The sequence below is a fragment of the Mauremys mutica genome, chromosome 11 (assembly GCF_020497125.1).
Source record: "Mauremys mutica isolate MM-2020 ecotype Southern chromosome 11, ASM2049712v1, whole genome shotgun sequence".
NCBI classification, from domain to species: Eukaryota; Metazoa; Chordata; order Testudines; family Geoemydidae; genus Mauremys; species Mauremys mutica.
This window is the reverse complement of record NC_059082.1, coordinates 7,214,061-7,230,723: the sequence shown is the minus strand read 5'-3', so window position 1 is coordinate 7,230,723 and position 16,663 is coordinate 7,214,061. Positions and strand designations below refer to the sequence as shown.

Here is a 16,663-nt window from a genome sequence, read left to right as displayed (position 1 = left end):
GGCTTCCACGCTAACCCTGTTTCCTTGCAGTCTTAAGTCACTGCCCAGCAGACATCACATAGCTCTGTCTACACTAGGGAAGAACACAGGCTTCAGCATAAGCTCAGTGGAACCTGTGCTGAACATGGCTGGCCCTGGTGCACCCTTATAGCCAGCACCACATCATCTAGTCTGAATCAGTGCAATCAGTGCAATTTTCTCATGTAAACAACGGCTGATACTGGGTGAAGATGATGGAAGGAGCATGCCATCGAGCAGCTGCTCTTCCTTACTGTAGTTCTCCTGGGCTCGTCTGCATGTGCATTAGCAATTGGTTTTTTAAGGAACTGGATGGCAAATTTCACAGGTTTGAGGCTACTGCTGCAGCCCTCCCATTCAGCCTTCTAAGCTTAGAGCTTTTTATTGAGATGTGGCTGCACTTTGTGGGACACAAACTGGAGTCTGCTAGAAAACATTCAAAAAGAGGAAGCCATAGGGAAGTGAAAAGTCCACTAAATTACCCCGTACCAAGAAGTATTTGTCTTTTCAGTGTACTCTGCTAACCACATGCATAGATGTCACATGGACTCATCTAATCCATACAAAATAGTCAGACATAAAGCACCCAGTATATCAGATCTAACACTGGTTAACAAGACAAACAGCTATGTAACCACCTAGGACTTCATGACTGTCACTATGCTACACACCACAGGCACTTGGAATTGTGTTGGGCCAGCAGTGATTAAAAGAAACAAACACTCAGATTCGCTTTTTGCTTGAGCACTTTGTGCTTTTTGCAGATGGCGAATCTCCATTAGTTGTTAGGAGTATAGGGACAACGAGACACAGTTGAGTAATTCTGATCCTAGCAGAGGGCAATTCTACAGACACTGCCCATTACATTTCTATTACACAGCAGCTAGTGACGACATCTCTATGGTGTTTTACAGGATAGGGTAAAGGCTTACCTCTGAGATGATCCTTATTCTAGTCCCAGCTTAACCTATGCGCCGTAAAAATTTGCCGTCCCCCTCGATTTTGTTGTTGACAATTTACATGAGAAATAAAGACTCAGGAACCTAATACCATAGAATCACTTACAATGATCAGGGATTCAATTTGTGTCCTTTGTCACACTGTATTTCACATTTGAGCGCTGGCAGGCTGAGGGGTAAGGCTATAGCTACGGACTCCAAAGTAAAGACAGAGCTTAGATGCTCTTCTACACCCCCTGCTAATTCAGACACAGGCCTCATCTTACCAGGCACTTGCCCGTTATGCAGTTGTTTTACCATATGGACAAAACAACTCCCAAGAAGCTGAGGGCCAGACACTTTTCAGTCTAAGCATCTCCATGTATATAGACAGCTCAGCTGTCATCTTGTACAGGGGCAGGTCTGGCTAATGTGCAGATGGACACATCAAAGGCATAGGTTTGACCAGGGGCGGCTTTTGACATTTTGCCGTCCCAAGAACGACAGGCAGGCTGCCTTGGGCGGCTTGCCTGTGGAGGGTCCGCGGGACCAGTGGATGCCTGCGGTCGAAGCCGCGGGACCAGCGGACCCTCCGCAGGCATGACGCCGAAGGCAGCCTGCCTGCCGCCTTCACAGCGATCGGCAGAGCGCCCCCCGCGGCTTGCCGCCCCAAGCACACGCTTGGCGTGCTGGGGCCTGAAGCTGCCCCTGGGTTTGACCTGCCAATATCCAATAAGTTGCTGATCTGTACCAGAGTTGTTCCTAAGAGCCTTGGCAGACTTATTTCTGCCTGTCATAGGAATGAGAGTGCAGCTGAAATGCCTCTCTCCAAGCCATTGGAAAAGCTACCTGGGCATAAGAGAGTCTGGAAAAACATGCAACACGTTACTGAGTTACCAGCTTCTGCAAATGGACATTGATGAAGAACTGAAGCGTTGATGCCGTCTGTGTTTAATCCAGCCATCAGACAGTCTCCGCTTAACTAAATATTTGACTTCAAAATTGGGTCTGAATTATTACTGGCACAGCTTTTGAGCTACCTGGGTTCCTTTAACAAGTTGTTATTCTGTGGGAGTTGGAGGTGAGGAGATGAATAAATTCTTTGAGGAGGTTCTGGATAAACTCTTGGGCTTTGAGCATGTGTTTGTAGAGTCCTGGTAGCTTTCCAGGTTTCTGAAGCCCAGTATGAGTGACTGTTAGAGGCTAACGGTTGATGTTTGTGTGTATTGCTATGATGCCCTTCAGGGTTTTCCGTTTTCCATCTTCTCACCCAAATTCGTATCCCATCCTAACCCTGTAATTCTGACACACAATCAACTTCTCTAGAAAACATTTAGCCATTTCAGACTCTGAGTTGAGTTACATCCAGCCGTCGGCATGTACAAACAAACACCCAGTGAAGTCAATGGGAATTCTGTACCATTCTGGCCTGATGTGGCCTAAAGTGATAGGCTTAGATCCTGAAAGTGCAGTACCTGTGTAGTTCACCCACAATAATCTCTCAGCCATTGTAGCTCAGGAATAGGTCCTGGACACAGCTGTGTGCATTAGAATGTGTTGGCATGAGAAGATGGAACACTGTCACTGTAAACATTGTGTTGGGGGATAATTCAGATAATTTCTTGATTGTTTCATAATGCTCCGGTGCTGCCTCATCTACCTGCCATGTCCCCCTTGTGGGCAGTTTTAGCACAGAAAGGGTTAATTTTTCCTGACCTGCCACCAGCAGCAGGTAGAAGGCCTCATTCTAATTTTTCATTCAAAGGCGGATTATAATTTAAGAACCACTGATTTTTCTAAACCTTTTAGGTGAGCAAATGCTGATGCACAACGCAACTGCACAGCTAATTGGTGCGCAGCATTACACCTGCACATGGGTAACTGTGTGCAAAGCTGGCTATTTTCAAGTCACTTGCACATACAATTACACCAGAAGGCGAACAGCCAACCCAAATGTACTATTGTTCATTTAACCAGTGAGAGTTTTTAAGCCACTTTCAATATTTGGGGCCTGACTCATCACACTGTAATACTTGTGGTTGGCAATACTGGGGCACATGCAGTCCCATTGGCTGTGCATGCAAATTAAGTGTACAGTGCCACCCCTCAGATGGGTTGGCACAAGAATAAATGGGAATAAACAGGCCATGAATAAGTTTAGGCTGGGAATTAGGTTTCTAACGATCAGAGGACTGAGGCTCTGGAATATCAGTGGGGACAAACAACAAGTTTTAGGATGGAGCTCGATAAGTGTATTAGTGGTTTTCAAACTTTTTTTCTGGTGACCCAGTTGAAGAAATTTGTTGATGCCCGCGACCCAACGGAACTGGGGACGAGAGGTTTGGGAGGGGCTCAGGGCTTGGGCAGAGGGTTGGGTTGCGGGGGTGAGGGCTGCGGGGTGGGGCCGGGAATGAGAGGTTCAGGGTGTGGGAGGGGGCTCTGGGTTGGGGAAGAGGGTTGGGATGTGGGAGGAGGTCAGAGCTCTGGGCTGGGGGTGCAGGCTCTGGGGTGGGGCCGGGGATGAGGGGTTTGGAGTGCAGAAAGGGGCTCTGGGTTGGGGGTGGGGGCTCAGGGCTGGAGTAGGGGATTGGAGCATGGGCTTACCTCAGGCAGCTCCCGGTCGGCAGAGCTAAGGCAGGCTTCCTGCCTGTCCTGGCCCCGCGGACCGCGCTGTGCCCTGGAAGTGGCCAGCAGCAGGTCCTGCTCCTAGGCAAAGGCCGCAAGCGGCTCTGTGTGCTGCAAACTAAGCCAATTATTTCTTGTCCTTCCCTGAGTGGACATGAAGAACAATGTATCACTGTTCTCTTTATAACAGGATTTAACATATTTGAAGACTGCTATCATGTCCTCTCCCACCCCCTCCGTCTCCTCTTCTCTGGACTAAACGTGACCTTTTCTTTCAACCTTTCCTCATAGGTTAGGTTTTCTAATCCTTTCATCACTTTTGTTGCTCTCCTCTGGACTCTCTCCAATTTGTCCACAGCTTCCTTAGTCCTGGTCTACACTGGGTAGGGGTGTGGGGGGGTGATTGATCTAAGTTATGCAACTTCAGCTATGTGAATAACATAGCTGAAGTCCATGTACCTAGATCGACTTGCTATGGTGTCTTCACCACAGTGAGTCGACTGCTGCCGCTCCCCTGTCGACTCTGCCTGCGCCTCTCGCCGAGCTGGAGTACAGGAATCGATGGGAGAGCGCTCGGGGGTCAATCTATCGTGTCTAGACATGATAAATTGATCCCCACTGGATCGATCGCTGCCCGCCGATCCGGCAGGTAGCGTAGACATACCCTTAGTGTGTGGTGCCCAAAAGAGCGCACCACACTCCTGCTGAGATTTCACTCTACTCAGCACTGGTGAAACAATGACGTCCCATCTTAAACACTCGTGTTAATACATCCCAGAATTACAGATGCTTTTTTTACAATAGCATCATGTTGTCGACTTGTACTCAATTTGTGATTCTCGATAGCCCACCAAATTAGGGAAAGGAGGTGGATGAGGCATTTCTAGAACAAACAACAGAAATATCCGAAACACACGACCTGGTAGTAATGGAGGACTTAATCTACCCAGACATCTGTTGGAGAAGTGATACAGCAACATGCAAAATGTTAAGATGCAGCTGCTCCATACAGAGCAGGACAGGTGCACTCCAGTCGTGACGCTGCATCTTTGCAGGGCCAGTCTCCCTGCACCCAGTCTGAGCTGCCCAAGGGCTGCTCTAACTTAGGGTACGTCTTCACTACCCACCGGATCGGCGGGTAGCAATCGATTTCTCGGAGTTCGATATATCGCGTCTCATCGAGACGCGATATATTGAACCCCGAACGCGCTCCCGTCGACTCCGGAACTCCACCGGAGCGAGTGGCAGTAGCGGAGTCGACGGGGGAGCCGCGGACGTCGATCCCGTGCCGTGAGGATGGGTAAGTAATTCGAGCTAAGGTACTTCGACTTCAGCTACGCTATTCACGTAGCTGAAGTTGCGTACCTTAGATCGACCCCCCCCCCCCACAGTGTAGACCGGGCCTTAGTCGGGCTGTAAACAGATACCCTCATTTCCCTGTTATGCTGGCCGCAGGGAGATAGAACTGACAGCCTGGTCCTTGTACCATGTGAGAGGATCCCTCTTAAATGGCCAGACGCTGCTAGTGGTACAGTGTAGAATCTGGTGTAGCTACTGGTAGCAGCCTCTATTAACAGCTGTAGGTCATTAGAGGAACTACAGATAAATAGCATGACTTCTCAAAATAGCATTGGCACCCTCATGTGGTCACCTTAGACACTGTAGTGAATACACTCCCAGTCAGCCCATCTCAGAAAGGATACAGCAGAAATCAAAGATGCCCAGAGAAAGGCACAGAAACTAATTAGACACCTACAAAATCTTCTCCTGAGGAGAGAGTATAAGATTGTCTCCTCTCTAAAGAAACCTCCATCAGGTTTCCTGTTTGGGGCTGTATCTAAAATACTGCCATGGCATAAAGAGAAGGTAAATCAGGTGCTCTTATCTGCCGCCGCTCATAATAAAATAAGGCATTAAATTTAAAGGCAACCAAAAGTATCATGTGGAACTCACTGCAACAAGATATTGAAGCAAAGAGCTTAGCATGATTCTACAAAATATTAGACATTTCTATTAATAAGAATATCCATATTACCATATTCTCAGTCCATTTTGGTCAATTTCACGGACATAGGATTTTAAAAATCATAAATTCATGATTTCGGCTATTTAAATCTGATCTTTCCCAGTGTTGTAATTGTAGGGATCCTGACCCAAAAAGGAGTTGTGGGGGGGGGGTGTTGGGGGGTGTTGCAAGGCTATTGCGGTACAGCTACCCTTACTTCTGTGTTGCTGGTGGTGGCAGCACTGTTTTCAGAGCTGGGCAGCTGGAGAGCGGTGGCTGCTGACTGAGATCCCAGCTCTGAAGGCAGCGCCGCCACCAGCGGCAGCGCAGAAGTAAGGAGGGCATGGTATGGTATTGCCACCCTCACTTCTGCGCTACTGCCTGCAGAGCTGGGCCCTCACTCAGCAGCTGCCACTCCCCCATGAAGTCTGTATAGTATCAGGTAAAAGCACACAAGAGACCAGATTTCATGGGCAGAGACCAGATTTTCCATGGCCGTGAATTTGGTTTGTTGCTTCTCACTAGCAAAGCATTGTGAGAGACAGCCCAGACTGGAGAGTTAAGGGGGCACAGCGGTCCTAGGCTGCAGCCTGGGAATCCTGTCACAATCCCATCTACTGCTTCTTCCCCCCACCCCAATCCTCTAGGCCAGTAACCTTGTCAAAGGAGGGCATTAGGTTGGTGTGACAGGATTTGTTCTTGAGAAATCCATGGTGGCTATTCCTTATAACTATTATCCTCTAGGTGCTTACAGACTGATTGTTTAATAATTTGTTCCAGTACCTTTCCAGGTACCAAAGTTAGGCCAACTGCTCTATAATTCCACAGGCCCTCACAGTTCCCTTTTTTAAAAGACAGGTGCTATGTTTGCCCTTCTCCAGTCCTCTGGGACCTCACCCATCCTCCATCAGTTCTCAGAGATAATTGCTAATGGTTCTGAGATTGCTGCTTCAGCTAGTTCCTTAAGTACCTTAGCTGAATTTCATTAAGCCATGCCAGCTTGTGACGTCTAAATTAGCTAAATATTCTTTAACCTGTTCTTTCCCCCTTGCTCTTAATATTAACTGTGTTGAGTATCACCATTAACCATTTTAGTGAAGACTGAAACCAAACAGGCATTAAACACCTCAGCCTTCTTGAAGTCATTATCTCTCCTCCCCACTAGGTGGAGGACCTACACGTTGTCTTTCTCTTAATGTATTTATAGAACCTATTGTTGTTTTAGCTCCTTTCTAGTTGTAACTCATTTTGTGCCTTAGCCTTTCGGATTTTGTCCCTACATGCTTGTACTATACTTTTTTATGCCTCCTTAGCAATTTTTCCATATATCCATTTTCTGTAGGATTCTTGTTTGATTTCTAGGTCATTAAAGAGCTCCTGACAGAACCATATTGGCCTCTTGTTATTCTTCCTATCCTTCCCTTGCATCAGGATAGTTAGCTGTTGTGCCTTTCTTTAGTATTGTCTCCTTGAGATATTGCCAATTCTCCTGAACTCCTTTATTCCTTAGATTGTCTTCCCATATAACCTTACCTACCAGTTCTCTGAATTTGTTAAAGATTGCTTTTTTGAAGGCCATGCTCCTTATTCTGCTGCTCTCACTCCTTCCTTTCCTTGGAATCATGAAATCTCATGATCACTTTCACTCAAGTTTCCTTCAGATTTGTAACAAATTCCTCTCTGTTAGTCAGAATCAAGGCTAAACTGGCTGCTCCCCTGGTTACTGCATCCACTTTCTGAAACAAAAAGTTCTTCACTGGGAGTTTGTCCAAATAAGCCTTCCACAAAGACTACTAGATCTAGCCTGCGATTGCCATTCTGGTCACAGAGATGAGACGGGTTGGACCCCGGTCTGGGATGCCACCTGATGTGCTGGGATCCCACTGAGCCTGCCATTGCGAAGCTCTGTAAATCATTTAACACTTTGTTGACCAGTGTCTGGAAGGTAGCACCAGCATTTACCAAACCAAAAGGTAACACTGAATTCATAGAGCCCTATATCAGTGATGAAAGCAGACTTTTGCTGTGCCTCCTCCTCCAGAAGGATCTGCCAGTAGCCTCTAGTTCAGGGATCAGCAACCTTTGCCACGTGGCCTGCCAGGGCAAGCACCATGGTGGGCCGGGCGGGTTTGTTTACCTGCCACGTCCACAGGTCCGGCCGATCGCAGCTCCCACTGGCTGTGGTTCACCGTCCCAGGCCAACGGGGGCGGCAGGAAGCGGCATGGGCTGAGGGATGTGCTGGCCGCCACTTCCCGCTGCCCCCATTGGCCCGGGACGGCAAACCGCGGCCAATGGGAGCCACAATCGGCCAAACCTGCAGACGCGGCAGGTAAACAAATGGGCCTGGCCCACCAGGGTGCTTCCTGGGTGGGAGGGATAGCTAAGTGGTTTGAGCATTGGCCTGCTAAACCCCTGGTTGTGAGTTCTATCCTTGAGGGGGCCATTTAGGGATTTGGGGATTGGTCCTACTTTGAGCAGGGGGTTAGACTAGATGATCTCCTGAGGTCCCTTCCAACCCTAATAATCTATGATTCCCCTGGCAGGCTGTAGGCCAAAGGGTGCCCATCCCTGCTCTAGTTAGATCAAAAGTACTGAGGTATTTGGCTTGGTTCAGAACATCCAGCAGATCGTCAATTCTTGGCATGGGGTACGCATCTGTTACAGTAACAGCATTAAGCTTTCTATAGTGCACACAAAATCATACAGTGCCACCCCTTTTGGGGACCAAGACCACAGGGGATACCCACGGGCTGTCAGATTCCTTAATTACTCCCAGGTCCCACATGTTCTATATCTCTGTCCAAATTTGCTCTTTCACCTTGCAAGGCCTGGAAGTGGGGGGGAAGTTGTGTCCCTTTTGTGAGGATTTTATGGGACAGCAAGTGCGTTCTCCCTGGCTTGCTGGAAAACACCTCGCCATACCCTTGTAGCACTGACAACACCTCCCCATTTTCAACTGGGGTTAATTCTTTACAGATTTCAATGCTTTCCAGAGTTGATCCATCTTGGCAGTCAGCCATCAAATCAGTGAGTGGGTGTGCCTCAGTTTCCCCTTCCACACAGCAGATCATGTTTACCCCAGCCTCCCTACTCTGATAGGCTGAGCCAGTTCACGTGTACCAGTTGGGAAACGAATATCATCCTGGGGCTTTTTAACATGATACGTTTGCAAGTATTTTTATCATACCGCATCTTTTGTTTGGCCTGACTGTCTTGGAGGTTGTTTTGGACAATTTCCATCATGTCTTTTAACTCCCTTCTTAACAATCTCAGTTACTGGTTCTTCCCTCACCTCATGGCACCCTTCCCATGAGTCTTTAGTGAGATTGAGGGGTCCCCTTACTTTTCTCCCATATGTCAGAAGGGGTCATTAAAGTCTCTCTACTCCTGAACTGGGGCGGGAAGAGGGTTGAGCAGAGGCAGGGGCTTTGGGGAAGGGGTGGAGTGGGAGCAGGGCTGGGGTGGAGGCCATGGGGAAGAGGTGGAGCAGAGGTGGGGCAGCTTTCCTGGGCGGTTCAGCCGGCCGGGGGATTGGGCTGGCTGCGTAAGGTACCAGGAAATTTGGAACAATTTGGTGCCCCAAATTTCCTGGTGCCCTACGCAGCCGCGTACTTTGCATATGGGTAAGGACAGGCCTGCTTATGGTCTAAACTCCCAGAGACATTTTCCAGTGGAAGCCAGCTGATAGACATGTCCTTTTGCTAACAGGGAACTCTCTGATCAATGCTGATAAAATCAAGGTTACAATCTGTGCATTCAAATCCCAATTCCATTGCCATTCAGTACAACAAAGGATGAAATGTACATGGAGCCACTTGAAATTGATCCATCGCGCCAACTCCTAAATCTTCCTTTGGATGGAGGCCAGGTAAAGAGCAGAGTTCTGGTTACAACGCACATCTGAAAAACTTACTGTTACGAGAAATGGGCACACACACTATTTTCTTTACACCTCCAAGCACACAAGCCAAAGGAGCAGGGCTGGCTCTCCTGGTTTTGCTGCGTGTTTCCGGAAGACATGTTCAGCCGGAAGACAGAAGCTGAGCAACAGCTGAACATAGAAGCTGCTGCCGAATTGCCGCCACTGCGGAAACGCGCGTGCCGCCCTAACGGCACACGGACTTCACCCCCCGTCAGCAGCGGCAATTCGGCACATTGCTTGGGGGCAAAAACACACAGACTGCCGCCCCTTGCAGATTGCCACCCCAAGCACCTGCTTGGAATGCTGGTGCCTGGAGCCGGCCCTGCAAAGGAGCATCCTGAACCCCAGTCTTGCTGGTAGTTTGGAGTTGGAGGGTTTACTCAGGTAACCAACATTTTTGCTCTCTCTTTGGGGTGAGTGAGGTCAATCGTCAACAAGTAGCAGCAGCTGCAACTGGAAACAGCAGGATCCTGAGTCAGAAATCACTCAGAGCTTATGAACTCAGTCATTTCACAGCTGAGCACCAGACCGTTGGGCTCTAGTTGGAAACAGAACCCTGATCCACAGCTCAATTGAGTCAACGGGCAGCTTCCCATTGACTTCCTTGGCCAGGCTGGCGTTGGCTCTTCTTACCAAGGAAGGCAGACAATTTGCAGGCAGTAGTTACCACTGGGTCAGCCCAGTTTCTGTTTCCCAGGTCAGCAGCGTAGGAAGGACTCCGTTCTGAACACCCTCAATTCTATTAAACTCAGTGGGAGTTGAGGGTGCCCAGTGCCAGGCCATAGGAGGCACTTGGCTCCATGCAGAATCAGGTCCATAGCTCATAGTGTAGCATGACAACTAGGACCAGGTAGATGCCAGATTGCACACCCAGCTCTCCACAGCGAGCAAGTGTCTCACCCACTGCTCTCCTCAGCCCATACCACAACGGTGCCAGCAGGTTAGAGCATCGCTGTGTAGGAAAGGGATTGGTGAAGGCTCCCCTGGGGCGAGTGAAGGAGTGGATAACGGAGGGTGTCTAGACAGCATCTGCATCCCCCTGGTGCTCTGTACATATGTGAATGCCCAGTCCCAAGTTAAAAGAAAGAGGCCCCAATTTGCACAGGACATCAGAGTAAGGATCAATATGGGAGAAGATCTTTCAGCCTCTGTTGGCTCTCCTGGGGCTGATGCAGGAAACCCATTAGCATGCCCCAGGTCGGAGCTGGGTAAAGTATCTGTGAATACTTTGCTCAAATCTCAAATCTTTCATCCAGGGCTACCCCAGATCCGTGCCTTCCACAAGGCAGGCAGGAAAATCCGGAGAGTACTGCTGTTACTACACAGATCCACCAGATGGCCCCAGGAAATGACTCATTCTGCAGTACCTTTCTGATTATATCCAGGGGGAGCGTAAGTGAAGACCTTAGGAACAATAAAGAGGGTGACAAATAAGTGGGGGCCCAGCTGTGCCAAGCACACAAAGCACCCCTAGGGAAGGGCTGTATGTTCTTGCAAGCTCCTCGGGATTTCAGTCAAGTTTTAAAATGAAGTATTGGAAGGTCACTGAATGCTATGGACAGCCCCAGGTCCAGATATAAACGTTCATGAGCGTCTGAGCAGGCTATTCATTGGGGTGCTCATGGGAAAGCTCCACAGAGATGGAGAAAGAAAATGATGCCCCCATCCTGCCCAGTCTCCCCTCACACAGACCCCATGGAGAAGTCTGCACTTGCTCTGGGGAGCAGAGGAGAAGGTCACAGAGTGCCTGACCCTTCCCTCTATGTGGATGATCCATATGCAGCTCCATGTGTTTAATCTCTAGTTGGTGCAGTCCACGTCCCCCCCCCCGCCCCATTGCCTGTGATCATTGCGACTTGCTGATTTGGACTGGAGACGGTTCACGACAGGGACGTCGAGGAAAATCCACGTGTCTGGTGCTGAGCCTGGTGCAGGGACTGAGAAGAGAGGCAACACGCGTCCCTGGTCTGCTGGAGTTGCACTGACTTACACCCCGGCAGCAACAGCCCCTAGCGGTCACTTAGGCAGCAAGGACCAGTCACAGTACAGGCACACCCCAGTCATGGTTCTTCCTGCCCCTGCCTGGAGCCCAGCGGCATAGAACCAACTGTGTCAGCTCAGCACCTGCAGGGATGCCCCTGGGGCCATTCCCCAGCCTTACATCTGCTTTGCAGCCACATTACTCCAGCACACCAGCCCAAAGCGATTACAGCACAAGAGAGAATCCCCTACCCCCTCATCGCTGCCCTTGCACCATGCACACCAAAGCTACCGTACAAAGGACAATCATTAACACTGCTGAGTGGTGGCCCATCAGCAGGGCTGGCTCCAGGCACCAGCCGAGGAAGCACGTGCCTGGGGCGGCACATGCTAAGGGGCGGCATTCCGTCCATCCTTGGGGCGGCACAGTCTGGGCGGCTTTTTTTTTTTTTTGCTTAGGGCGGCAAAAATGGTAGAGCCGGCCCTGCATGTCAGGGCCCTGCAAGTCGCCTTCCCACTGGAGAAGAAATTGGTGACGTGCAAGCTGGGTATTATCTTAATACAAGATATTGCATTTACACTATGGACACCAGTCCTGGAACAGGGGAGATCACAAACAGCATTTGGGCAAACCTCTCTGTCAGAAACAACAATGCTCAGTTCCCAGGGAGCAACCCCAACCCAAAAGTTGACTCTAGAAAGAATATGGCAGAAAGTCAGCTCCACTGGGGCTTGTCAGAGCTCCCACAAAGTCAAACAACCCAGAACAACAGTACAGCACTTCTCCAGAGACTACACGGTGCTTGCAGACCAAAAAAAATAACCTGTGGGACCCTGGGTAACACAGCACCATCTGGTCACTCCTGCCACAATAATAGATGCCATTAAATTCTCACCTATGAGGCAGTTGTATTCAGCATCAATATCTCATTCTGCTGTTCTTTGTCACGTTAACAAGTTATTTTGCCATTTCTCCCCATTTGATCAGCTATTCTGAGCTTTTCCTCTGCTGTAAAACAAAGTACGTCTGTAAGACAGTGTTTCTCAAACTTGTTCCGTCGCTTGTTCAGGGAAAGCCCCTGGCGGGCTGGGCCGGTTTGTTTACCTGCTGCATCCGCAGGTTCGGCCAGTCGCAGCTCCCACTGGCCGCGGTTCACCACTGCAGGCCAATGAGAGCTGCGGGAAGTGACAGCCAGTACGTCCCTCGGCCTGCGCCGCTTCCAGCAGCTCCCATTGGCCTGGAGCAGCGAACCGCAGCCAGTGGGAGCCAATGTTTGCCGAACCTGCGGACGCGGCAGGTAAACAAACTGGCCTGGCCTGGCAGGGGCTTTCCCTAAACAAGCGGCATCCCAAGTTTGTGAAACACTGCTTTAAGACAAAGTCAGGGAGAGTTTTAGCTAGAATGCTAGATACTGCTTATATCCACAGGCAGCATTGTGTAACACATTTCTGGAGTGTTTTCTGGTACCACAAGGAGGGGCTGTGACTGCATAACATTGTTACAATGTGTTTTGCATCAATACAATCTCACTGGTACAGCATCACGTGCTAATGTCCCATCCCAATGATGATTTTATGCTTTGCTGAAGCAACAGTGATATCTTATCAACTTGATACATTACTCCAATACCAGGAACAGCATTTTCTGTAAGCGGGGCAGTACGCTGCCAATGGCAGGCATTCAAAGCCAGGGTGCTGAATTTACCCACTTTTGCCAAAGTCTTCCCAGGGTACAGTGGGAACTCCATTGTGATACATTCAATCCTGTAGACAAGGGCCCAGTCCTGCAACACAACCCCTTGCCCATGTGATTAGTCCTTGCTCATACAAGTAGGACCATTGGACCTGATTCTCCTTTCACTTACCTCACTTCTTCCAGCTCTTTTTCCTTCTCTGATCTCAGCTCTGGTGCTGCCTGGCTCCTTCCCGTACCTGTTTGTATTAAAATAGAAAAGAAAGTTAAAGACAAAACCAAACAGGGCCAGCAAGCGTAACAGGAGAATTGAGCAGAACCCTTGGGGCTTGGCACCTTTTTCCCAAGGAAATCACTGGGAGTTAGGTGCCTAAATACCCTAAAAAGTCTGTCCCCTTGTGACTAGTGAGCGCTCCCTTTTCCCTTGTCTTCTCTTTTCTTCCTTCCTAGATTCTTCCCACCCCCATCTTATTTCTCATCACGTAAGCAATATGAATGGGACTGTACAACCTTTGGGACTCGGACCTGGGGTGAAACCTGGCCCCAATGGAGTCAATGGCAAGCTCCCATTGATTCCAATGGGCCCCATCTTTCATCTCAGTTCTCTCAGTACCTCTGCTCTGTTGGGTTTGGGTGGGTAACGGCAGATTACATTATGGGAGGAACCCATTTCTTACTGTGCTCCCCCTAAACATTCCCCATCTGAACTCTCTGGGCAACAGAGGGGCCTTCAGCAGTTGAGGAACTCCTGACTTTACAGCTTAGCCAGTCCTTCCTGTGGTTGCCTAGCCTTGGGGAAACAAGTGCAGCATTTCTGAGAGATAAGGACATTCACCAGCTGCAGACACATGGCCAGATTCTTATCTGCAGCAGTATAATTCCGCAGTATCACCACAGACGTAACTGGGCTCACACAACCCCCCACTCGTGCCGCCCTAGTGCACAGCTCACCCGCTTCATTCTTCAGCCTTCTCAGCAATCACAAAACCAACCAACCAAACCACCACACATGAAGCAGGTTATCCTCTAAATTAGGTCAGCATGAACACAGCCTTCCCCACCTCCTGAGCTGGCCAGTCCCAGGGCTTTCCTGTCTCAGGCTTTTTCTCCACCTGCAGGGAGGCCTGTTCTGTCTGATCAGTGAGCACTAATGAAAGGCACCTGACTCAGCAATGGGCTCGCTGTGTACCTCCATGCCGGTGTTGATATATCTACCCCTCAGAGAAGCATAAGAACATAAGTGCTGCCCTAGCAGGTCAGAGCATGGTCCTCCTTGCCCAGCATCCTGTCTCTGGCAGTGGCCAACACCAGGACTTCAGAGGGAATGTGCAGAACAGGGCAATTATCGGGAGATCCACCCTTGTCTTCCACTCCCAGCTTCTGGTAGTCAGAGGTTGAGGGTCACCACCAGCATGGGGTGAGAAGATGTAACAGAGCCTGGGTGCCCTGCCACAGTCTCACGCTGTGGGGCTCATGCTGATGCCTAATAAGAAACAAAATTACTCCAGGAGATGTGAACAGGCACAGGCCTCTAGGCATTTGGGTTTTTTGCCTCTTCCAGACTGAAGGTCTCCCATGGGGGGCTGGAAAGAGTGGTAGGAAGGCAGAGTGGGGGATCACCAACAACACAGGAGAGTTGGCTATGGGAGGCTCTTCTGTGCATGTGAAATGGGGCAGAAATTGTAACTTACACATTCAGATCACGGTTGCCAACTCTTACCATTTTACCCCCTGGCTCACAATAGTAATAATCCCTAACTCTTATCTGGCACTTTTAATCAGCGGATCTCAAAGTGTTTTACAATGGCGGGCAGAGTCATTATCCCCATTTTACAGATGGGGAAACTGAGGCACAGGGCAGTGATGTGACGTGCCCAAAGTCAACCAGCAGGCCAGTGGCAAAACTGGTAATAGAAGTCAGTTCTTCAGAGTCTAGGCCATTGCTCTATCTGATAGGCCACACTTTTTCCTTAAAGCCCCAGATCTTGGAGTCATATGATTATGTGAGAGTCTCAGTTTGTTTAAAAGAAAAAAAAAGAAGACTAAATTTCTAGCCCTTGACATGAAGACAGGACCCCAAAAGGCTCTGAAACTGGATGGCAAATAAAAAAATCCCCATTTTAAAAATAAAACCTCTCAATTCTTAAGCCAATCTCATAAGTGTTGGGGTGTGTGGGGGTCTGATACATGATTTTAAATGCTGGGGGCAGGCAGTGTTGAATTCTTATCTGCAGCTTGTCTCAGCCTATCAGCCTGCCTTGTCTTTGTAGACTGTCAGCTCTTCAGGGCAGGGACCATCTTCTGTTCTACAGCCCCTATCCTGCAAAGATTTAGGTCTGTGTTCACTCCACACACTGGGGTTATGAAGTCAATGGGTCTATTCCTAGCACATAGCTTTAAACACAAGCATCGCTCTCTGGAGGATCAGAGCCAATGTTTGCATAGCACCTAACACACAGGGCACCAATGTTAGCTGATAAACCAGAGAAGAAATACAACAAAACTACCCTTGCCTAACCGTGATACATCTTAAATAACCCCCCGAACTAGATGTTCTGAGTCACAATGGCAGTACCAGGACAAAAAGTTCAAGCAAATCAAGCTCTTCACTCATCACTGAAAAGATATTATACAAACTAATGAACCTGCACCAATGGGCCTCCTAGGAGCTTCAACGCTGCAGTGATTGACTTTGTATCAGAAAACTAAAAATACCTTCTCTGGTAAATCTTTGTTCTCTGGAGTCAATGTCTCTCAGTCGGCTGACTGAAGTTTTAAAGAAATGGCTATGTTGGGTCACTCCAGTGAAATCATGGAACTGCACCAGAGTGAATTTGACAACTGGGTCTATTTTCTCTTTAAAAAAACAAATAATAGAATTATAAAACATTAGGATATGATGAGACCTCAGGAGGTCATCTAGCACAATCCCCTGCTCAAAGCAGGACCATCTCCAACTAAATTATCCCAGCCAGGCCTTAAAAACCTCTAAGGATGGAGATTCCACCACCTCCCTAGATAACCCATTCCAGTGCTTCACCACTCTCCTAGTGAAACAGTGTTTCCTAATATCCAACCTAGACCTTCCCCACTGCAATTTGAGACCATTGCTTCTTGTTCTGTCATCTGCCACCACTGAGAAGAACCGAGCTCCATTCTCTTTGGAACACCCCTTCAGGTAGTTGAAGGCTGCTAACAAATCCCCCCCTCACTCTTCTCTTCTGCAGACTAAACAAGCCCAGTTCCCCAGTTCAGCCTCTCCTCGTAAGTCATGTGCCCCAGCCCCCTGATCATTTTCGTTGACCTCTACTGGACTCCCTCCAATTTGTCCACATTCTTTCTGTAGTGGGGGGCCCAAAACTGGATGCAATACTCCAGATGTGGTCTCACCAGTGCTGAATAGAGGGGAATAATGCCTTCTTTCGGTCTGCTGGCAATTCTCCTACTAATGCTGCCCAATATGCCATTAGCTTTCTTGGCA

General features: G+C 48.9%; 1 protein-coding gene across 1 annotated transcript in view; it reads right to left on the bottom strand.

Moving 5' to 3' along the window:
• Positions 1 to 16,663, bottom strand: part of PCSK6 (proprotein convertase subtilisin/kexin type 6) — a 267,354-nt gene that overhangs the window by 247,718 nt on the left and 2,973 nt on the right. The window contains exon 2 of the mRNA XM_044980726.1: positions 13,355 to 13,421. Within this exon, the coding sequence (XP_044836661.1) occupies positions 13,355 to 13,421 (67 nt within the window). The remainder of the gene's footprint in view (positions 1 to 13,354; positions 13,422 to 16,663) is intronic.